This window comes from Vulpes lagopus, chromosome 1 (genome assembly GCF_018345385.1).
Source record: "Vulpes lagopus strain Blue_001 chromosome 1, ASM1834538v1, whole genome shotgun sequence".
Classification (NCBI taxonomy): Eukaryota; Metazoa; Chordata; class Mammalia; order Carnivora; family Canidae; genus Vulpes; species Vulpes lagopus.
In genome coordinates, this window is record NC_054824.1 from 17,358,600 (window position 1) to 17,383,734 (window position 25,135).

General features: G+C 36.1%; 1 protein-coding gene across 2 annotated transcripts in view; it reads left to right on the top strand.

The window, feature by feature from the left end:
• The window catches only part of MMS22L (MMS22 like, DNA repair protein), a 127,598-nt gene that overhangs the window by 87,294 nt on the left and 15,169 nt on the right, over window positions 1-25,135 (top strand). For both annotated transcript variants that reach the window (XM_041767345.1, XM_041767352.1), the window contains exons 16-21: window positions 4,344-4,494; window positions 7,127-7,278; window positions 8,120-8,262; window positions 13,696-13,855; window positions 18,702-18,871; window positions 21,780-21,991. In XM_041767345.1, coding sequence (XP_041623279.1) covers window positions 4,344-4,494; window positions 7,127-7,278; window positions 8,120-8,262; window positions 13,696-13,855; window positions 18,702-18,871; window positions 21,780-21,991 — 988 coding nt within the window. The remainder of the gene's footprint in view (window positions 1-4,343; window positions 4,495-7,126; window positions 7,279-8,119; window positions 8,263-13,695; window positions 13,856-18,701; window positions 18,872-21,779; window positions 21,992-25,135) is intronic.

Consider the following 25,135-nt stretch of genomic DNA (forward strand, 5'->3'; position numbering starts at 1 on the left):
TGCAACCAGAATAACATCAGATATATAGAATGTGGTTGTTCTGACTTCTACTAGATTCTATTTTAGTTTGTAATTTTTAATTAATTTGACCCTTAGTCTAAGGTCATGTCCTTAGGTTTTAAGGGAAATTGAATCACAGGACATTGTAGTTAAGAATTTGAATATATGAGCATATATATTCAGTTTTCTAAGAAGAGATCATTATATTTCTCAAAGGGATATTTTACCCAAAATATGTGCAGAAGTACTCAACGAGACAGAAATCAGTCTGGTAACTACATGTATTTAGTTGCAATTTGTGTAAAAGTATGTAATACATTTGAGGGGCACTGGGGTGGCTCAGTCAGTTAAGCATATGCTTTTGCCTCAGGTTATGATCCCAGGGTCCCGCAATAGAGCCCCGCATCAGAGTCTGCTCAACGGGGAGCCTGCTTCTCCCACTCCCCCTGCTTGTGCTCTCTCACTCTCTCAAATAAGTAAATCTTAAAAAAAATAAAAAAGTATGTAATACATTTGAATGTAATGCATTTTAAAACCTAAGACCTAAACCACGGTTTGTTTTACCCTGGTGTGAATAATGGAAAGCTGAGCTAAAAGCATACATAAAAGACTGAATGATTTAAATTGTGAAAGATCTTGAATTCTGCTAGCATTTCCATAATTAAAACATTGCAAATGACAGATTGAAGAATTGTGACAGGACAACAGTTTTCCAACTACTATAATGTCTATGAAAATAAATATTGATACTCAATCAGTTTAACCAAAGCAGTCATTAGAAGCCAATATGACTTATCTTTCTTCCATTCATCATCCTGACTCACAGTCAGCAAACAAAAATGATACCACATAAGTTTAGTCAGGGCTGTCCTAGGTGCTAAAAGTAAATGACAGATACATTTAAAGTAAAGTATCTGTGGGTTTGGGATTTGTTTTGAAATAAAGACTTGATAGGTTAGGAGAGAAAAAATTCCTGCATTAAAAAAAAATGTCCTCAAACACCCACTTTTATTGCCATTGTGGATATACCAGTGGGTGAAGGGACCACAGTTTCTTTTCTCACATATCAGTTACATGTTCTTGTGGAGTTTAGGGTCTAGTGCAGGGGAGAGAACAGTAAGTGAGTAAGCAAGATGTGTAATATATGGTGTTATGGAGAAAAATAAAAATAAAGCGGATAGGGAAGGCCAAAAGAAGCAAACTGTAATTTTATTTTTAAAATATTTTATTTATTTATTCATGAGAGATACAGAGAGAGATGCCAGGGACACAGGCAGAGGATCCATGCACAAAGCTCAATGTGGGACTTGATCCTGGAACTCCAGGATCACACCCTAAGCCAAAGGCAGATGTTCAACCACTAAGCCACCCAGGTGTCCCACAAACTATAATTTTAAATAGGAAGGCCCGAGTAAGCACCATTTAAGTAAAAACCTGAAGGAAGTGAGAGACCAAGGCTGTGCACCAGTCCAGAGGCAAGGGTATGTCTGGTGTGTTTGAGGAACCACAGGGAAGCCATAAAAGGTCACAAGGCATAAGAAAGGGAGAGAGAATAATCAAGAGATATGATCAAAAGGTATCAGGGAGCTAGCTGGTGTTCTCCCTTGTATGCACTCGTAAAGACTTTTGCCTTTACTCTGAGATGAGAAGCTGTTGGAAGAGTTCAGAACAGAGGAGTAGGGAGCATCCTTCTGGCTGCTAGAATGAGAACAGACAACAGCAAGGCCAGTTAGGGACCGCTCAGAAATGAGCAGCTTGGGCTCACGTGGGAGCACAGGTGGTACGGAGTGGTCAGGTTTCCAACCTGAAGGCAAGCATTTTGAAAATAGAGCCGATAGAATTTTTAAGTGGATAGGATATAGGAAGCAGAATACAGAGAGAATCCCCTGTGTGCTGCGGTGTGGAAAACTGTGGCAGGAGCAGATATGTATGAGGGAAATCTAGGACTTTGATACTGGACTTTTTTTTTTTTTCCAGTTATCCACTAAAATGTAAGAAAAGATGTTGAGCAGGCACTTGGATAATGAGTGTAAGGTTCAGGGAAGAGGTTCAGTTGGGAACCTATGTGTAAGTAGTCAAACTATGAACCGGATGAGGTGGCTGATGAGAGTAAGTTGGTGAAAAGAAAAGTTTAAGGTTGGGGCCCCAGAATATTCCCATGTTCAGATGTGTAGGATAAAAAGGAACCAAGGGAGGAGACTGCAAAGGAATGTCAGTGAGGCAAGAGGGAAACCAAGGCTAGTGCCCTGGAAATCAAGTGATAAAACATTTCAAGGAAGGGGGATGTCCTCAACTGCTCCAATGCCAGTAATGGATCAAGTCAGAGGAGGCCTGAGATGGGTCATTGGCTGTAGCAGGATGGGAGGTCAGTGGCCGGATTGAAGAGGATTCAAGGGGAAAATGTGAGAAGATGAATTGCAGGCTGCGAATGCAGATAAATCTTTTTATCACTTTTTTAAGAGAAGTAGAAAAACGATATTAGCTAGAGGGAGGGAGGCAAGTGTGGGGTCAAAGAGATTTGTGGGTTTTTTTCATAACACAGGAGAAATTTTAGCATATTTATAATTCGGACAGGAATGTTCTGGAGTGAGGGAAAACTTGATGATGTAAGAGGGTCTCTTGTGTTTCCATGCCCAAGAGATAACAAGATCCCATAGAGGATTTGGCCTCCGATCATCTGTAGTAGCAGAAGAGAAGGCAGTCTGTAGCCCAGGTGGAGGCGTCTAGGCAGAGGTGGCAGGAGTTTGTGGTAGTTCTTTGCTTTTATTTCTCATTTCACTGTGAAATAATAATTAAGGCCATTAGCTGAAAGTGAGGACGGGGAGGAGGTGCTGGCTGGCGACAGAGAGGAAAGAAGGTATGTAGTAGTCCACCAGGAGAATAAAAGTCTGAGTGGATTGTAATGAGGTAGCAGGAATGCTGGCCAGCTCTGAGATCCAACTTAAAGTTTGTAGTCATAAATTTAAAGTAAGGTCAGTCAGCTCACCAGCCCTTTACACTGGTATAGGTGCATGTGGAGAGAAGACCCCAAGAGTTGGGATGAAACAGATGCTTTTTTCCAAACAAGTACAACAAATCAAGAAGAAGAAAGGGAGTTGACAGTATACAAAACAAGCATAACAGTGCTTGTGCAATCAAACTGCCTAAAAAGGGAAAGATGAGGCATGAAAGTGCAGTGAGGGACAGGGAAAAAGTTGTAGGATCAATGAATTGTAGGTCCTGGTAGAATCACATAGTTGTTGGGAGCAGGGGACCTAGCGGCAGAGGGTTTGAAAGCTAGTATGGTGCCAGAAGGAGGGTCCCGGAAGTGGAAATTATGGAGAGAATGCACCTATTGGTAATGCCAGTATCTCAGTATCAGCCCAGAAGTGAATGGCTGAAACAGAATGGAGAATAGATTCACTGAGAAGGGGAATTCGGGAAACTGAGAGGCCAGGATATTAGAAGAAAGCCATCGAGGATTATGATAGGAGTGCTACGAGAGAGCACGTTGTTAGTAAGCTATGGTCTTAAAGGAATGAGGGGAAGGTAACACAGCAAGAAGCATTCATTAGTGACTGGGATCTGATGATGTGAGAGACAAAGCTGGAGGTTTTCAGGAGGAGGAAAGGGAGAATGCTGTAGAAGCAGCCATGGGACCAGAGAACAAACTCTCCTATCTGTACTTCAAATGTAGGAGAGAGGTGAGAAATATAGACTGCCACTGTTTGAGAGAGCTGCTTAGGAGCCAGTGCTTCATAAGCAATTTATTGACATAATATAATATAAATTAAGTTGGAGAATTCCCAGGAAATCACAAAATAAAGTATATTTGTTTAATGTGGTTAACTAAGGAATATGAGTTCCTAGGTTTAGTGGGTTCTGAGGAAGTGGAATGACACTGATTATAGGAGTTTGCCGTGTAACAGAAGACTAGTGTCTAAGGTAAGTGTGAAGTCTTCTCTGTGGCTGGTGGTATATTAGCTTTTTTGGAGAAAAGTCAGTATTAGAAATATTTTTTAATGGGTTTTTTGAGTGAGAGAGGCACATTAGCAGAAACACCAGATATAGAATTTGGAATTTGAAGAAGCCATTATAGATTTCATGGTGACAATGCCGAGACAGATTATTCTAGACCCGTTCTTGGAGATCTAGATGATTTATGGAGCACTAGATGAGTGCTCCATAAATTTCTTTGGCAACGTGAATGTAGTTCAGTTTTTTGCTTTTTGTTAGTTCTGCATTTCTAAATGTGACATTTTATTATTGAGTGCTGAGTTCTTTCTCTCACTATCAATATAATTTGGTGGGGGGAATAGTTTTGAAAAATTCTTCACCATATATTTCTCCCACTTTAAACCTAGATTTTACTTTGCTAGCAGTGGACATGCCCAGCACAGCTCCATCAGATCTTCAGCCCCAGCCAGTTATATCAGTGATGCAACTTTTTGGTTGGGATGATATCATCTGGCCCCAAGTTGTAGCAAGATATTTAAGTCATTGCCTACAAAATAGGTAAGTAACCTGATGTCAGGTTGTGCACATTAATAGAAACTCATGATTGGGGATCCCTGGGTGGCGCAGCGGTTTGGCGCCTGCCTTTGGCCCAGGGCGCGATCCTGGAGACCCGGGATCAAATCCCACGTTGGGCTCCCAGTGCATGGAGCCTGCTTCTCCCTCTGCCTGTGTCTCTGCGTCTCTCTCTCTCTCTCTCTGTGTGTGACTATCATAAATAAATAAAAATTTCAAAAAAAAATTAAAAAAAAAACCTCATGATTGATCAATGCATTATGAAAGTAAGAATCTTCACAAATAAAAAATGATTTTACTACATATATTCTCACTTGGCTGTTTTTTTGTTTTTGTTTTTGTTTTTTTGCTTTTGGATGTATCAGCATTTGACAATGGCAGTAGCCTGCTTTAAAACACAAATAAAACCTTGCTGTTTATGCCATTTTTCAAAACTGTTTTTATAGGACTGCCTTATTCTATTCTGAAATGACCTTCCTATACTCACTTTGTGAAAGAAATTTTGCAATTAATATTCCTGGTCTGTAAGATACTAGTATATTACTGTATTTTTTAGATTTAATAATAGCTTTCCCTTTCACAGTTAGATTTTTAAAGACTTGACTCTTGTACTATTATGAACAAGGCTTCATTGCCCTGAACATTGGTTCCCTCTTCTGTGTCTCCTGCTTTGTTACATAACAGATCTGAGGAACCCTAATACAAAAAAACACACAATAAATAAAGATAAAGGGCAGCCCCAGTGGTGCAGTGGTTTAGCGCCACCTGCAGCCCGGGGTGTGATCCTGGAGACCTGGGATCGAGTCCCATGTCAGGCTCCTGCATGGAGCCTGCTTCTTCCTCTGCCTCTCTCTCTCTCTCTCTGAATAAATAAATAAATAAATCTTTAAAATAAATAAACAAACAAACAAATAAATAAGTAAAAATAGAAATAGTGTAATCAGGAGGATTTGAATAAGAATATCAAGATGAGGGTAGCCCTGGTGGCGCAGCGGTTTAGCGCCGCCTGCAGCCTGGGGTGTGATCCTGGGGACCCTGGATCGAGTCCCACATCGGGCTCCCCGCATGGAGCCTGCTTCTCCCTCTGCCTGTTCCTCTGCCCCTCTCTCTCTCTGTGTCTCTATGAATAAATAAATAAAATCTTAAAAAAAAAAAAGAATATCAAGATGAGGGAAAATAAAATGAATACTCAAACCTAAGAGACCCTTGTAGTTCCTGTCCAAGCTGCCAGTGAGAAGGGAGATGCCATTTGGTGAGGTGGTCTTTTCATAAAAAAGCTCACCAAGCAGACATTAAATCACCTTCTCATGAGCTTTCAGTAGTAAGGTAAGGGAGTTTAACTTCAATTGGATTATTTTTAGAATCTCTTCCAGCTTGAGAATTCTATAATAGCAAAGATTATTAGCATTTTCTAAATACTTTTGCTAAAACCATTTGCTGAAACTAACTTATTTGTTTAGTTTCTGAAACTATTTTACTGAAACTTAGTTTAAAAAATAATATTTGAAAAAAAATAAATAAAAAATAAATAAATAAAAAATAATATTTGGTGTATAATAACAGTTGAAGAAACTGAAATGTAAAGGTGTTAAATTATTTGGGGCAGGTTGTATAGGTAATACATGACAAACCTGTGTTCTGCACTGTGTACTCTTTGTGGCAACTTATTTTCATAGTTTTTCAAACTATTTTTTTATTCAATTCATTTATTAGAGAGGGAGAGAGAGTGTGTAAAAGTGGAGTGGGGGCAGATGGAGAGGGATAAGCAGACACCCTGCTGAGCAGGGAGCCGGACTCAGGGCTCTATCCCAGGATGCAGAGATCATGACCTGAGCCAAAGACTGACACTTAACTGATCAGTGAGCCATGCAGATGCCCCACAGTTATGATTTATATGTATTATTTAAATTCTGACTTTACCTAACATTTTATGGTTTTAAGACCACCCTCATCCTTTCTACTACCCCCCCCCCCCCAATTATAAAATGAGTAGATAGCAGATTAAGTCAGGCCTTTGGCTTCATAAAGATTTTTATTTTTGTTTTTTTCCTATCAGATGGTACTTTGGACTTCCTTAATAACGACCACCCATGGGGAGGGGTAGCAGGAAAGAAAGAAATGGGAATGGGATTGGCTAGAAGACCCACATAAAAATATACTTTGTCTTTAACTTTTTCTTACACAAATGGTCATCAGTACTGCTGTTTTTATTTACTCTGAGGGCCACTATTTTTTTTGTATTTGATACTTCATTATCATCTCACCTAGCTGGTTATAAGCCCCTACCTCAATTTTCCCATTTTAACCTTACTCTCTCTTCCTTGGCATAACCCTACACATGTGCTACCGATGGAAAGAGGAAAATTAAAAATTAGAAGATTACAGATGAAAGCAAGAATATTTATGTAAAACCTCTTTTCAAGTGTATCTGTAGTGTTTATTTTCAACAGTGCCTATCTTCATTAATGTGTATGTCTGTAAAATAAGTGAGGCCAAGAAGTGGGGTATGTTACAGTGTTTTCCTTCATTTCTTAATCTCTATGTTCAGGGAACATACTGTCAAGTTTAGGTTTTGGTTATGGTTTTGGTTTTTAATACCCATAACTTATTTTTACAGCATGTTATGTGAAGCACTTTCTCATTCAGGCTGTGTATCTTTTCAAGCCTTAACTGTAAGATCATGGATTCGTTGTGTTTTGCAAATGTACATAAACAACCTCTATGTGCCTGATGATTTGTTCCTTGATACAAATCCTGGACAGATTGTTGGTAAGTATTTCAGGCATTTTGCTTTTTAGATATCTAAATATGTTTAAAATTTCCTGTTACACAAATTAATAGGAAAAGATACAAAATATATTTGTAATATTATATAAAGTATATTTGTAATATATATATATAAAGTAACTTATTTCCTTTTGCAGCCTGTTTCTTTTTCTTGATATTTCCCTGTTACCATATATGACAAATTTCTCTCCTATAAAGATAAAAGAACTTGTTGCCTTGGAAGCCAGGAACAAAAACTTGCTCTCAGGTGACAAGCTGTTTTTTTTACCTTAAACTGATCACACACAAAAAAGTAGAACTATAAAGTAAATAACCAGATATCACACTGTTAACACCTTAAAAAGAAAAATACCCAATTATGAATAATTCTTTCCCATTTTATATTAGATACTTTACCTTTCTTCTGCTTTACTATTATTAGCCATAAAGTAATACTTGCACTTTCTTTATTTTTTAAAAATATCCATACAGTTCCGGTTGTCTATAGGACATGCCTTTTCATAAAGCTGTTTTTATGGCCGCTTATAAGTCTTACAAAGGCTGGACTGAAAACAATGCTCCAAATTTACTTTGATACCTTATTACATCATTTAACTTTACATGAATAACTTTTGGGCTAGGACATTCACAAGTATATATTTGTTTGGTTTTAATAAAGTATTTCCTTAGAGACTTAATTTAAAGTCTTTAATTATGTGGAAATTTGATTTTTTTTTAAAGATGTTATAAATGAATGTTGCATTCCCTACTCTTTTCTCTCCATATGTGTGTAATATAAATGTGTATAATAAATACAAATTTTATATTATTTTTATCTCAACAGAAAAAGAGTACTTGGAACAGTTGGCTGAACTGACAAGGTTGCTATTTAAACTCTCAGAAGTAAGGGATATTTTCTCAAAAGCTCAGATTGAATATTTCGTCAGTCCAGAAGACCCTACAAAAGCACTTGTTCTATTCTTTGAGGTATTTTTCACTTATTAGTATAACTGTCCAGATGAGTTACAATTATTTTCTCACAAAAACTTTGTTTATATAAAGTTTTCCTATGAAATGAATTATTTTAAATTGAATCATATTATTGCTTGCCTGCCATTATAAAATTATGGAGGAATAAAAATGTGACTCTTTGGTTTAGTACAATTCACTCCTAAGGACAGCAGAGGAATACATTTAATGAAAAATAAAAAAAAAAAAAAAGTGAATGCTGCAAAATAGCCTCACTCTAAGGCTTCTGTCAATTGTAAGAATATCTTATTGTTGAAATTGCTGGATAGCAATACTTTCCAGGTACTTGGGAACTAGATTGCCTTGTACATGGTCCATAATACTTCCAACTTAATGTTTACCACCCTGTAGCAAACAGTAAATTTTACAGTAAAATTTTATTGTTTTTAGCATAACCACCAACTGCTTCACATCGTTATGGTTGGGGCTTTAAAATCCAATCCATTTGTTTAGTTTTGTCTCCATAATAAATAGTTCCTTTCAACATTTGACTTTTAATTATTAATTTTGCAGGAATTTCTATTACATGGTATTCTTTGCTTTATAGCCTTGTTGAAGTTGTTAACATGTTTGGATTAGTGTTTTTTGTAAGCTATTCACAATAAAAGTAGGTTTATTTTCCCACAAAGTGTTTGGTATTAACTGCAATGAAAATAAATGCAACCTATAAGCTCTTTTTTTTTTTTTTAATTTTTATTTATTTATGATAGGAACACAGTGAGAGAGAGAGGCAGAGACACGGGCAGAGGGAGAAGCAGGCTCCATGCACCAGGAGCCTGACGTGGGATTCGATTCCGGATCTCCAGGATCGCGCCCTGGGCCAAAGGCAGGCGCCAAACCGCTGCACCACCCAGGGATCCCTATAAGCTCTTTCCATAAATGTGAATTCTTCCATTGGTTTCCATTAAGTTAAAATATAATTGTATGATGATTAGTGGTATCATATAAATCCTAAAAATATTTAGTGATAGTCTATACAGATATAAAACAGATATTTCTTTTGAGCCTTTTATTTAGTAGTCGACTGCATCTTAACCTGTACTTACACACCTATGCTTAGGAACCATCCTGGATCAGAGAGGGAAGTAGAAGTCATTTATTTCACTAATAGTTTTCAGAGACTCTACTAATTTAAACCAATCTGAATTAATTAATTGTTCCTTCATCACTCAGTAAATAACAGTTGTTTGCTAAATGCTAGGTAGTATTATGCTGAGATTTCTTAAGGGTTTGCAAAAAACAAAAGAAGTAGTCCTTGATCTTAGAGAACTTTTTAACTTGTCTGAGCATACAAGATAAACACAAAGGTTAAAATAGTGAGACAGTATATGCTAAATGCCAATTAGTTGATAGATCATTCAGTAGGTTAATAATTCAGAGTGTCTTGGTCTAAGAAGTTTGGATTTTCTCCTGTGAACAGTATGAAGGCTTTATAAATTTTTAAGTAGGTCTGATTTGATCAAATGACTTTTTAAGAAAATTAGTAACGGTAGAGCAGATTAAAGGTGCAGAAGAACCATTGGCCAGAAATTAGTTAGATTTAAAAGGAATTGTAAATTGAATTATGAGGTTTTTGAAGGGATATGAAATAAATACTGTGTTTAACCAGAAGAATGATTATACCCTAAGGAGAAATAGGAACATCATGATTTAGGGTAAGGGAGAAGTATGTGAGAGTTCAATTTTAAACTGGTTTAGTTTAAGATTGTGTAAACAAGCACCATTTCCAAGTTCTATATGATTTGCTGGGAGGACTAAGCTCAGTATATAGTTGTACTCACATTTATGACTTATTACAGTGAAAATTCATAGCTCAGTCAGCAAAGAGAAAGGGTACCTGTGGTGAAGTCTGGAAACACCAGGTGTGGCTTCTGGGGGTCCTCTTCCGGGGATGGCACTGGACATGGTTACTTCTTCCAGCAAGGATTTGTAACAACACATCTAAAATGCGGTCTGCCAGAAAAACTCATTGGTGACTCAGTGCCCATATTCATTGATATTCAGATATTCAGCATAAACCATATTATTTGCACAAACAGTCTAGGCTCAGTGAGCCATTCTTAGCAGGAAATGGTGGGAAAAACCTAAGGCCCCATTCACCAGCCAAGGGGCCAGACTTGCAAGTAGGCCTTTTTTAAAGATAGCAGTCAGTCTAGGGCCCACTATGTTAACTCTTCCCTTCACAGAAATGGTAGTATGACATGCAAATAGTGAGAGTCAAAGAAATACCTGAGATAATCTAAGAAATACATGTCTTATAGTCCAGGGAGATGAAGGCTAAACATGAGAAAAATACTGAGATCTAGATCAGTAGTTCTCAAAAGTGTGTTTCATAGACCTCTGGGGGTTACTGGTACCTTTCTAGGAATTTTACAAGCTCAAAAGTGTATTGGCATTTGCACGAAGAGTACAAAAACTTGAGTACAAATCAGTATTATGGCCCAAGATTATATTGGTGGTCATTATCATTTTCACTGCCATACAGTCACAGGGAAAAAAAAAAAAAAAGAAAAAGAATCTGATTTCATTACGAATGTCCTTAATGAAGTGGTAAAATTATTAACTTTATGAAATTTTAATCTTTGAGTACATGTCCTTTAATGTCAATGGGAAGTGCACTTAAAGCACATCTGCTGCGTATAAAGCAAAGTGGTTATCTGTGAATAAATAGCACTTGTGTGATAATTTAAATTACAAGCTGACCTGACTGCTTTTATCTTGAAAGAACAACTAACAAAGTATTATTCAGATTTGGGCATTTAGCAGACATTTTCTCAGAAATGTATGAAATGAGTATCACTTCAAAAAAAAAAACCAACTGACAGTGTTTGTTGCTGATGACATAACTTGAGCTTTTAAGAAAATTAGAATTTTGGAAACTTGTATTTGCCATTATGAGCTTGAGAGCTTCATGATACGTAAAGACTTTTCTTCTGGTGGTAGTATTAACAGGTATGTTTTTTAAGGAATAATGAAGTGTGTCCACATTGAGAAGATGTATAACTCAGTGAGCCAGAGTTTTCCAAATGACCAAGCAAGCTTTTTAAAAGCATGCATGGGTATTAAACATTCATTTGAAGAGCAAAATCAATCAGTGGCTTTTAATGTAGCAGTGTAGCAGAATCTTGCAAGTCTGGCCCCTTGGCTGGTGAATGGGGCCTTAGGTTTTTCCCACCATTTCCTGCTAAGAATGGCTCACTGAGCCTAGATTGTTTGTGCAAATAATATGGTTTGTGCTGAATATCTGAATATCAATGAATATGGGCATTGAGTCACTAATGAGTTTTTCTGGCAGACCGCATTTTAGATGTGTTACAATTCTTGCTGGAAGAATTAACACAGAATAGGTGTTGACATAGTTTTCGGTACGATAATAGATAACCTTTAAGAAATACCACTTGTCAAATTTTGGTATAATATCAAAGAGGAATCCTCACATTTCTCTGAAAAATCAATTAAAATACTTATTTCTCTTCCAGTTACATATATATGTGAGATTCAGTTATTTTCATCTACAACATACTGCAGCGGATTTTATGCAGAAATAGATATGAGAATCTAGCGATCTTCTATTAAGTCAGACATTAAAGAGATTTACAAAAATGTAAAATCACTAATTTTTTTGTTGTAAGAAAGAAGCTGTTTTCTGTAAAGATTTTACTATTAACATATAATGCTTATTATTTTTAAATGAACAAATGATTTAAATGTCTCTTTTCATTTCTTATATGGTAAATATCCATAAGTATTACTCCAAATAATAATAAGCACTGTAAGATCCTCAACTTTTAAGTGTTTAAAAAGGAAACTGAGAAGTTTGAGAACTTCTGATCTAGGAAAGGAAGTGTGTAGAGAACCAAAGGCAGAAAGCTAAATTGAAAGAGATTGATCCAGTCTATCTTTTGTTGCTGTTTTCATCATCCATTTCACAGTCACTCCAGTTCATAGATTCCTTATCTTTTCCGACATTCTACATTTTATTATCAACATGGCTAACTTTAATATCACCTTGAATAACTTAACCTAATCCCTCATTTCAAGAGCTCCTCCACAAGTCTTTTCATGATCATCACTTCTGCTCTACTTCATTGACCCACACCCATTACTAAACCTAAGTGATGCTGTGGCATCACCTGGATCATCTGAGAGCTCTTTAGTTATCATGACCTCTGCCTCCAGGTCTCCAAGTGACCTCACAAGACCTACCACTTCCTCTTCTCCCTGCGCAGTATCCTTTTCAAGGTCTTGCTGCTTCCCTATCCACCTTAATTAGACCCATTGGGGGCCTCACTGCAGCTGTACTCTTACCGGCATAACTACAGTCTTCCATCTTTGTTCTTCTGGTTCTCCCTACACACCTTCAACCTTGGACTGGTGCAACCACTTGCTTTCTCTTCTTTGTCTTATCTGCTGAGAGCCGCAGGAGAAAAATTACATCACTATGTATACAGGTATTATTATGTCCAATGTAGGTCTTTGAAATCCACTGTAAGTCAGTCGCCAATAATGATTTGAAAATTTTGCCACTCTTCTCAAACCTCCCAACTCATCCCCAGCCAGTCTTCTCTTGATCCTTTTTGTGACGGCCTCTTCTTGCTTATTCTCCACCTACCTGAACTTACTCTTTTATTTCCCGTCCTCTTCCCACTTTACCTTCTCTCACCACCTTACCTCCCATTTCTCCTACCGCCTCACCATTTTGCCATCTATACCTTTTGTACTTCATCATTTTTCCTCTGAGAAAGTTAAGCTGGCTCTAATGGCTCATAGAGAAAATTGTAGGGGGAAAAAAATCTACTCATATCACAGAAGTGAGCTTTATAGAGGTCTTAACATGTAAGAATTTGGTAACCTTGGGGCATGCTGGGTGGCTCACCCCAGTAAGGTCATGATTCCAGGGTCCTGGAATGGAGACCCATATCCGGGCTCTCTGCTCAGCCAGGAGTCTGCTGCTCCCTCTCCTTCTGCCCCTCCCCCTTGCCTCTGCGTGCATGTACATGTGCTGTCTCTCAAGTAAATAAATAAAATCTTAAAAAAGAAAAGAATTTAGTAACCTTGCTTATAGGTTTTCCTTATAGGAACTTGGGGGTTCTAATTGCCAGTTGTATACTAAGATGTCTGGAAGTCTTAATGTGATTTGATAAAGCTTTTGTATAAGTTCCATTGATTTTTTTTTATTCTTCTTTTAACCTTTATTTTAATTATAAAAGGCAAGACTTAATTCTTTCCACTGGCATTTTTTAATTGCTGTGAACATTTATTGGAAAGTTAAGGATGTACACTTAAAAATGTAATGAGTATGTGTGGAGAGAGAAATTTTCTTTATTTTTCAAAGTCAGTATTGTGTAAAACTTGGAAGTCTAAATCATGTTTTTCCTTTTTTTTTTATAGGCTGTTGGTATTACTTATGGGAATCTGCAGAAACTTTCTGATAAATCTGCCATGGTCACAAAGTCCTTAGAATACCTTGGTGAAATATTAAAATATATAAAACCTTATTTGGGAAAAAAAATTTCCAGTGCAGGGCTGCAACTGACGTATAGGATGATGGGTATGTACTCCTGACATTATTAAAACTTCCTGGATAGCCTCGGTGGCGCAGCAGTTTAGCACCACCTACAGCCCAGGGTGTGATCCTGGAGACCCCGGATTGAGTCCCACGTTGGGCTCCCTGCATGGAGCCTGCTTCTCCCTCTGCCTGTGTCTCTGCCTGTCTCTCTCTGTCTCTCATGAATAAATAAATAAAATATTTAAAAAATAAAAAAATAAAACTTCCTTAGGTTGAACCTATAGTATAATGATAGATAGGAATATGTTAATACACTGGCTAAATCACTGTTCTCCATACAATCATAAGAATAATTTGAAAGACAATGATTTACTTTAGAGTAATTCGTGTTGGCTTTCTACTAGCGTGCCCCTGTCTTGTCCCACCTCCTTTCAGAACTTTTCTTGCTATGCTTGTGTTAATACTAAAATTAATTATGGCCAAAACAGAAAATATGCTAATACCAATTTGCCATCAGTACTCTGTTGTGAATCACTCACATTGTGACTACTTAGATAATTAAAATGGACTTTTTTTTAGTGATTATCTGTGCTTTCTTAGAATTTAAAATATCAGGAAACCATCACTCCCTTCTATTTTTCTGGTCTGCTCTGTATGAAGGAAGTCAGGAAAGAATTTATTATAACACTAGAGATACTTCTGCTTCAAATCTTCCTTCTCATAATACTCTGTTTTCTCCTTTCAGAAAGAAATCTTTTTCTGTGCTTGTGCTATAACAACACAGTTCATCCTTCTTGAAGAAGTCAGTAATTTGAATACCTTTGTTCACTAAAACCATGTTACTAACCAAAAATAGGAACTGAATAAAGGGAAATGAGAAGGATTCCCTTAGAAGTTTTTATAGGGAATTGAAGGGTTTTGTTTGTTTGTTTTAGTTTGTTGTTTATTTTTTTGTTTTTGTTTTTTTGTTTTTTAATTTCTCTGTGGCCTAAACCTTATATCTGCTCCCTTTGATCTTGTGAACATATGAATAAACCTGATTTGGGCTGTCTGAAACCTTTTATCTTTGTTGTGAAGGATAAAAGAATGCAAAAATGTGTAAATATGGATGATGTTGAAATGTAGTGAAAGCTATAGCAGTACAAGCATCTTAATTTTAGAGAAAAATGTAAGTGATAATTTCTTAGAAATTTAATGTAGTAAAATGTAGATGAATAAGTATTTCAGTGTTCAGGCTCATAATTTATTAGTCTCTGTTAGATTTTTGCCCAGCTAAATGTGTGATTTCAGAATATGTCTTTATTTCACAAAACATATGATCATCATAATTGCAAAATCATATTCAGATTGGTGATATGTAGACCGAGGATAAAATTCTCCTCATAAAAAATTGAGGACCTTCTTTGTTTAGTTACATAGTTGAGTTTTGACTTAATGGGAGGTAGATCTGTATTCTTTCCTTTTGTCTAAATCTCAGAGACTGGGGACAGAATATATTGATACAGTGTTCCCCATTTATGTGTTAGAAATTAAGAACAGATAATTTATTGTCTTTATGTAAAAGGCTCAGAACAAAATAGAGGAAGAGCAAGTATAAACTTTTAAGGGTTCAAACCTTCTTTTAAGTATGTGGATTTGGATTATCATATTTACTTGAGAGAAGGAGTTAACCACAGAAACTGTGTTTTATCTACCTGGCCAGTTCCTAACTAGGGATACCTCTGCTGTCCGCTTACAAGATGGCTAGTGGAAGGTACAAACTCTTGATAAAATCACACTTAAGATTAGGGCATCTGGGATTTTACTTTGTTTTTTTTTTGTGTTTTATTTTGTTTTGTTTTTTAAGATTTTATTTATTCATGAGAGACACAGAGAAAGAGAGAGAGAGAGGCAGAGACACGGCAGAGGGAGAAGCAGGCTCCATGCAGGGAGCCCGACATGGGACTTGATCCCGGGACTCCAGGATCACACCTTGGGCCGAAGGCAGGCACTAAACCGCTGAGCCACCCAGGGATCCCCGATTTTACTTTGTAACTCAATAATTTCTGAGAAAGGATTGAGTCATGAGTAGTATCTTCAGCTTTCCTACTCTTTCTCATTTTTTGTGGTTTTTCTCACTCTTTATATCTCTTTTCCATTCCATGTTTTTCTTTTGGTCATTTCTTCTCTTTTTTGTCTTTGTAATTGAAATTTGGCCATGACCCTCAGTGCCCAACACAAATCTTCCATGTTTTCCACACTCCTGGGTAGACTTGGTTTCCCTGATTATGCTTCAACTGTCCATCTCTTAAGACATTTCTCATGGTTTGCCAGCTTTTATAATTATTTGTGTACTTAGCACTCCCCTACTAAATTTTAAACTCACTTGTGATAGTGGCCATATTTTTTAAACTTTGTATTCCCATTGTCATGTTGTGTTTGGAACAAATAAGAACATTTCCTGAGTTATATATTAGGTACTCGATTGGGAACTGGGGATACATCAGTTGAAGAGTTTCACCAGTATGGGAGGTGGCATATACTAAATATTTCTTGAATATAATGATTTTATAAACCTAGCTAATAGTACAGAATTTATCTTTTAATGTTCCTAAGTGAGCAAAGATAGTTTCTAACTATACATACATTTTTAAATGCCTATTATACATGATCCCAATCCTCTTTTCTTTTTAAGGCATAGTATATGCATAGAATAGAAAATAAGTAAACACATAATAACTCTTACAGTGCAGCTCTCTTCCAGTTGTACAAGTATGCTCTCCACAATTTTTCTGCATTTTCAGCATCATCAGTTACATGTAAGTGATATGTTTATAGCCAGGTAAAAGACTTGATTTTTTACAAAGCTATACTATGCATTTATATCTTTCTCAAAGTTTTTTACTTAAAAATTTTCTTTCTCTTTGCATTTTTAATACCACACACTTTTAAATGTTCTTCACTGAAACTTAAAAAATAGGCTTCTGTGCAGCTCAGTCACTTGAGTATCTGACTCTTGATTTTGACTCAGGTCATGATCTAAGGGGTTTGGTATCGAACCATACTTCGGGCTCCTTGCTCAGCACGGAGTCTGCTTAAGATTCTCTTGCTCCCTCTGCCCCTCCCCTGTGCTCATGCATGCTCTCTCTCTCTCTCAAATAAATAAATCCTTAAAAACAACAACAACAACAACAACCTAGGGTTCTGATTTGGCAGTAAAACAAATGGATTGCCTCTACCTTCTATGAACTCCTAAAACTTAAGATCTTCAGCAAAGTGTATTAACCATTGCAGAAGATGAAATATGAGGGTAGATGATGCGTTTTTGGTTGGAAGAGCCTTGCTCTTTATAAGTCAATTCCTGTGTGACACCTAAGAGTGATATGAATCATTTCAAATGTCATTGGTGATGGCAGTTCCCTTTGCGGGCATATTAATGTTACTTAGGATGTGAGTTCTTCTTACATTGCTGTCATTCTCCAGTTTTCCTCCTACTGGAAAAATGAGGAGCAAGCAAGCATTATTTAAAATACTGCTAAGTGAGCATTGTGTTTCTTTATGATTGATTATTGTATTTCCTTTTACAACAGAAGATTAATGTTGCTGTTTGTTGTTCTTAGAAGTGATTATTGGTTGGGCTTTTTTCTTTTAACATCAATATACTCTTCTATAAGCGTATTTTTGTTTTCCTTTAGAGCTTGAATTTTAAACTTTTTGTTTTATAGAAATAGCTTTGAATTGTATCCTTCTGCTTTCTAAGATGGAATAAAATATAAAAGTTTATGCAGTACATGTACCACGATGCAATTTGGGCAAGCGCTTAATGATCTCCTTTTAAATTCATTTTTCAAATAAAATAAATAAATAATTCATTTTTCCAGTAAAGAAGACCTGGTAGCAGAAATATACCCTAATTGAGAACTAGATATCTGCTCTTAATTACTTTATGTATTTGTTTGTTTGTTTTAAAGATTTTATTTATTCATGAAAGACACAGAGAGAGAGGCAGAGACATAGGCAGAGGGAGAAGCAGGCTCCCTGCAAGGAGCCTGATGTGGGACTCAATCCCAGGACCCTGGGATCACTGCCTAAGCCAAAGCCAGACTCTCAACCACTTAGCTACCCAGGTGTCCCTCTTAATTACTTTATTAAACAAAGGCTGCTCATTTGTTTAGCTCCACTATCATCAAATATACTGACTCCTAGCATGAAGGAAATCATAATATATTTCATGTACTGAAGAAGTCTGCTTCTCTTCTTTCAGAATCAAAATTTAAACTCACTATGTGTGTTAAACAATGGAAAGTTATAAAAAGTGAAGTTCAGGGAGGTTGCATGATTGCTTTAAGGTATTACAGCTAATCCTTTTTCCCTACTTTAACAATTAAATTTAGTTATATCTTTTTGTGTTGCAAACTGTGTTGAGACAGCCTATAAAATTTTATGTAAGATAAAGGTACCAAAGAAGTAAACGTGAAGTAACAACATGACAAAGCCCAGGAAAAGTGAGTACACACACAAAAGCATAATGCATGGTCTTAATTGTGTTCTTAAAGTTGGGTTATAAATTTGCCTCTGAGTTTCCTAACAGCCAAAGCAAAAGGGAGATCTGATTTGATCTGTATATTCACATAATGTATAGCCAAATCACATTGTGCATTTGACTGTATATGTACTATATGCCAGTTGTTTAGGAAATGTACATTTTTCTTAGCCCAGAATTCTGAGAAAAAATAGTCTCTTTAGTGAAATAAATGATAGGACATCAGTCTTTTGACTCTAATACATGTTTCTTTTTATTGCCTACTGTAACTTGGTCTTATGTACTTTAAATATAAATGTTATGGTGGAACGGCAAAACTCTGGTTGGAAGGTAACCATACCTGCTGTTACTCTTCTTCTTTGCCAGGAATTCTTGTTAAATCATGGGCACAGATCTTTGCCACCTCTAAAGCCCAGAAACTACTATTCCGGATCATAGATTGTTTATTGCTGCCACATACAGTGCTACAGCAAGAGAAGGAGCTGCCTGCACCTATGTTGACTGCAATTCAAAAGAGTCTTCCTTTGTATCTCCAGGTATAGTAAGTGTGGTTGCTTGCAAGTTTAAAAAAAAAAAAAAATGAAACTTAGCCTTAAAACAGTTCCTAAGCTAATGATTTGAAAACCATACATTTTAATCTCAATATATATGTGCACATGTGGCATTTCTGTTGAACAAGTTTTAAATTCCTTTTATGTTTGGCTATGAAAACAAAGATGGAAGAGGCAAAATCTCCCAAGAAGCAAATAAAGATGAGACAGAAGGCTGACTAGCATAGACACAGTAGTAGGCTCCGTATTTGCCCTTAGAGGCCTCAGCTGTCTGCTAGCCAGACAGAGATGAAGAGACATGAAAAAAGATACTGTAAAGGAGATTAGTTGTAAAGGAGCAGAGTGGGAAGAGTTGAAGGACCAGTCTTGTCAGAGGGAACAGCAGGAAAAAGGCATGAGGTCTAAGAAAGTATGACACCCTGGGGAAGAGCAAATAATTCTGTTGTGGTTGGACACTCATATAGGAGGAGCCATGTAATGGAAGGCTTTATGTGGCACACTAAGAGGTTTGGACTTGTTCGTTTACATGGGGATTTGAATGCATTGTTGATGGATTTTGATGGATTTTGAATAGGGGAGTGGGAGTGACATATCATTATTACATTTTAGAGAGGTGATTCTTCTGGTGGCAACATCTAAGTAGTTGGTGTGGGAGTTAGATAGGAGACTTGGAAGGCAGTGAGTAGTAGTTCATTATCTGAAAGTTTTGAACTAAGCCAGTGGTGGGTATAGAACTCACACAGCATATTGCAGAAAAAATTATTAGAGATCTGATTAAAAATACTTGCTGAGTGAATGTTGAGGAGCAACAGAAAGAAATAGAATACTTCCTAGATTCTAAAGTGGCTGCTTATGCAGATAGCAGTGTTGCTAACTAACAGGGCAGTTCTGGAGATGTAGGGATGAAGGTAATAATTGATTTCTGAATGGCTTTCATTTGAGGTGCTATGCAGTATCTAGGTAGGCACTTGGAAATATTGATCTGTCATTCAAGGGAAACCACAGAGTTGGAAGTGTACTTTGTTATCTATTAGTGTCTCATACTGAAGATGAGTGCTTCTTAATTTGGGGTTCAGCAAAGGAAGCTGAGGAAAAAAAGGAGAATGGAATTTGATTAAGTGGTAAGCAGTCTTTCCCACAGATGGATTTTTTAAACAGATTATTACAGTTTCTAAGAAATTTTAAGTTGGCTTTTCAATTCTGTATTGATAGTAACATGATAAAGTTTAGCATGTTTGCAGGCAGAAAGATGAAGTGTTGCCAACTAGGGAATATGGGTGGGGAGGAACCTTGGGCAGCAGGAGAGTCTGAAAAGTGTGTTCTCTGTGGCCTTCTTTTTTTTTTTTCCTTTTTTTAAAGATTTTATTTATTCATGAGAGACACAGAGAGAGAGAGGCAGAGACACAGGCAGAGGGAGAATCAGGCTCCATGCAGGGAGCCTGACATGGGACTCCATCCGGGACTCCAGGATCACACCCTGGGCTGAAGGTGGCGCTAAACCGCTGAGCCACGCAGGCTGCCCTCTCTGTGACCTTCTTAAGCCAAAATAGTATAATAAGAATTCTTACTAAGGGCACCTGGCTGGCTCTGGCTGGGTCAGTGCATAGAGCATGGGACTCTTGATTTCAAAGTTGTGAGTTCAAGCCCCATGTTGGAAGTGGATCCTAATTTTTAAAAAAGGAAAAAAAAATTCTTAGAATTTTGTAAGTAGTAAATTGAAAAATTTGGTGAATTTATCCATTTGGCAGAATTGACATAGAGCTATACCTTTAATTTCTTACAGATACTCAGCTGTCCTCTTTAGAGTTTTTAGAACATATCCATTTATTCATCTTCTAATAATGTGCTTTCTTTTAAATAGAAACATTGAAGAAACTGGGTAGGAGGTGTTCATTGCTTTTCTCTTTCCAGTTGTTATTTGATAGTATCTTAACAGCTTTGTGCTTATATTACAAATAATCTTTCATTTGTGATAAAAAATGGAGGCATAAACATTTCTAATTATTTCTTTAGAAAAACACATTATGAATCACAAAGTACCAAATTATAAGTGAACTTTTAGCACATAATATGTCATTATGTTGGTGATTGTATTTTAGTAATATGCGGTATTTAGTACCATTGGCAGAAAAAAATTATATTTCTCAAGGTGTTGGTATACATTTCACCTGTAATCCATATGGAAGTATTTTGTAACTTCTGTACAAAAGGAAGGGATTAAATCAACAGAACTCTTCTCTAAACCTCAGTTTCCTCAGCTATAAAATTAGAGATTTGATAATACCAACTCAATGTTTTTTTGAGAAACTTAAATTAAATAAAGGATATAAAGCACATGGCACAGTGCCTGACATATGAAACTCTTAAATTGCCATTAATCAGAATTGTACTCTTCTGTATTTCTTTCCTGTCAATTTTTTAAAAATTTATCACATTTCTTATCATGGAAGATTTTTAGTATAAATTCTGTAGTGTCACTCAAATAAATGACCAGTACCTACAAAAAAAAAAAAATTGAAAAATGTATTTTACTGTTTTGAAATCACACACAAATGTAGTTGATGACTGTGGTGGTCACGTTCTCTAGGTATGAGAGGAAGAAGGAAGTTTCCTTTATCTTCTTGCACTTCTCCCCTGCTTCATTTGAGTACACCCCAAAGGCATGCATGTTTGGTTAAGTACCACAGTGTAGGTGTTACCTACCCACGCTCAGCAACTCCCTGAGCCCCATATTAACATCATCTGTTGATGTTGGGCCGTGTCTTTGTTGATTGTGATTAAATTATACATTCTGACATGAATAGTAATGCTAGGGACTAAATTAGTAAGTTCCTTAATATATATTTTGTTTTAACATTAATTGGCCTTATTTCTCTTCTTTTTTCTCTTGTAGGGCATATGTATCGTGTGTTGTCAATCTCAAAATCCAAATGCCTATTTGAACCAATTGCTAGGGAGTGTTATTGAGCAGTACATTGGGCGGTTTCTTCCAGCTTCCCCGCATGTTTTAGGTCTCGGACAACACCCTGTTTTGTTGGCATTGAGAAACTCCACCACTGTTCCACCTATGTCACCTCTAAAGAAATGCATCATACAAGTCATAAGGTACACCTAATATTTTTTTAAAATGGTATTTATAATGTATTAATCTTTATTTAAAAAATAAAGCATCCCCAAAGTATTGGCCACCCTTAGGACACTGATAGTTTTAGAAACTTTTATTTTCCCTGAGAAACATTATCTAAGAATTACTAAAATGACTTTTGCTCATGGCAGTCTGAGTCCATGCTCTTTAAATTGCTTGTTTTCTCTACATAGCTATTATTTTCCTTATATATGTCCTAAAAATACATATATTCTTAGTTCTTATTAAACATTAAGTATATTTTTCTAGTATAGAAAACACATTATTTATATTTTTAAATGGTAATATCTAAGTGAAAAAATGAATACTAACAAAAAGGAAGCACTAAGAAATCCTGTTAGTCTACTCTCTGTCTTAATAACTTCACTTTATTATTGGTTCCATAAATGAAACCACCTCTTAGGTTTTCTGCTACCTTTTAACTGCAACAATGGAAGATTCAATAATAGAAATTATTTTTTCCTTGTCTTCATGGAGTATTTAGCTTCATATGAAATTAGTTTTTAAACTTTAAGATGCTGTGGTGATATATGGTTATACCTTGTTTTATTACACTTCACAGATGCTTTTTATTACAAACTTGTGGCAACCCTGCATCAAGCAAGTGTTTTGGCACCATTTTTCCAACATTATTTGTTCACTTCATGTCTCTGTGTTACATTTTGGTAGTCCTCACAATATTTCAAACTTTGTTGTTATTATATTGGTTATGGTGATCTGTGATCAGGGATTACAACTGGCTGAAAGCACAGATGATGGTTAGCAATTTTTTAGCAATAAGGTATTTTTAAATTAAGGTATATACATTGATTTTTTTAAGACATAATGCTGTTGCACATTAATAGACTACAATAGAGTGTAAATATAGGTTTATATGCACTGAGAAACAAAAAAAAAATCATTTCACTTGTTTTATTGTGACATTCACTTTATTACAGGGGTTTACAACCAAACTCACAATATCTTTGGGTTGTGCCTGTGTATTATCCTTACCTAGTATTTTTTCCTGTGTTTTTCATGAGATTTGATAGTTATTACAGAATTCTATATCTAAATCTGTTTTGTTTTCTGACTGTTTTTGTGTGTTCCTAGTGTTATGTTACTAAGGTTTAGAAGCTTTATATTCTTTGTTCCCTTTCCTTTGCTATCCTTTGGCAAATGACTGCTTCCTTCTTTTCACATCTCTCTTTTTTACCACATTATATCTAGACTACTGTAGGAGTCTCTTAACTACTTTCACTGTGTCTAGGCTTTTCTTCCAGTTCAGTCTAAACAGTGCCCCTAGATTACTTTCCTTGAAAGTCCATTCCATAACGACACTTCTCTACCTGCAAACCTTCATTTGTCCCTTTTTTGCCAGTGGAATAAATTTCATATTCCTTAGCTCTTTGTGATCCGTTACTGAATTTTTCCAAATATACAAGATATGGAATCATATTCAAACCTTAATGAAGACTGGTTTAGCGATTGCCTTTCCAAATGCTTTACATTTCCCTACATCATATTTTTTCATGTCATTTTCTCCATTAAAATGTCATTCCTTTGGGCTAACTTCAGCCTAGACTTTATAAGACCTACACCTAATACCTCTATATACTATGATGCTTTTTGCCTTCTTCTGAAGTCTTGTGCTCTGTAAAGATTCTCTTCACAGAACTGTAATATTTTGGCCTTACTTGTATTTGAATTTCCAACAAGACTATGGTAGTCTACCACTGTATTTGAGACATTAAGTAATTGTAGTACAAACCAAATGACAAGTGCCAAAACGAAATTAAAATTTTAAGGTCATAAAACTGTTTTAAAGCCCACTGCTTAGAATCCTGGCTGCTCTCATTGACTTTCCTATTTACCAGAGAAAAACTTTTTCTCTTGATTTCTAGTTGAAGACCCAAAAATGTAACAGTTCCTATTTTCTGTTTTTAACTACTCAGGAAGGTAGCAGACTGCCTATTATACCTCCCTCCGTTCCATGCTCCTCTACTGCAGTTCCCCATCTTTGTTCAGGCTCCTTCCTCTGAATTCCTGAGAAATCTAGTTATCTTTCAAAGCACCTATCACATTATATTATAATAGCCTTTAGTTTTTTTGCTTGTCCAACTTTTCCACTAAACAGTGATCCCTTTGCCTTCAGAGACCATATTTTATTTAACTTTTCATTCTTACACTTGTACCTGCTATGCTCTAAGTATGCAATAAATGTTTAGTCTAGGAATTCAACAGTGAACAAAAAAGACAAAAAAATCCTTGTCCTCAAAGATTGAATGAATGTTTTAATATGGGATATTAGTTGGAAGCCACCGTATGGACTAGAAATGATTATGAAGACATAGTTCCTGCCTTTAAAGACTTTATAATCCTTAATGATTTCCATGGCTGATTTTGGCAAATTTTATTGCTTTGCAGATACATATGGATGTCTAGCTTAGATTTAGTTGTATTTGACAATTTTTCATGTTGTCCAGACCTTTTAGAAACTGAGCGATTCCCACTTTCATTTATTTACTTAAATATAACTGAATACCTATTATGAGCCAACACCTGCTTAAGAGGTGGCAATATAAAAGTAAGATAAATTACCTTTATGATCTCTGTTGAGTTCTAATGCTAAAATTTGTTTTGCTTTAATAAATCTTAAATTACCTCTGATTCTTTTACCTCCAAAGAGAAGGAAAGAGGTAAAGCTGGAATGAGAAGCTAATTCCTAGGACGGTCCCCTTATTGATTTGGAAAAATAAGACCCTTCCCAAATCCCTAAATAATAAATGTGAGGAGAGATTTCTTTATGCAAATTTGACATTAAAGAAAATGTTGCATTGTTGAGGAGCTGTTAGAGGAAATTGGGCTCATATTAGAAAGGAAAAAAAAACAAATTAACAATTAGGTTTTTGTTTGGATTTTGATTAAGTTCATTTAAAGATCAGATTGTTTTAAATTTAGTTTGTGTCTGTATTCTACTCTGACCCCTATAATACAGTGGGGATGTGTAGTCATTGCTCCTAGAATTTTATTTTGGAAGATAGCATGGTAAAATATACATATTTTTTAATTGTGCTTTATTAATTCGAGGGTTAAAATTTGTCAGTATCAAAAACTTGTATGAC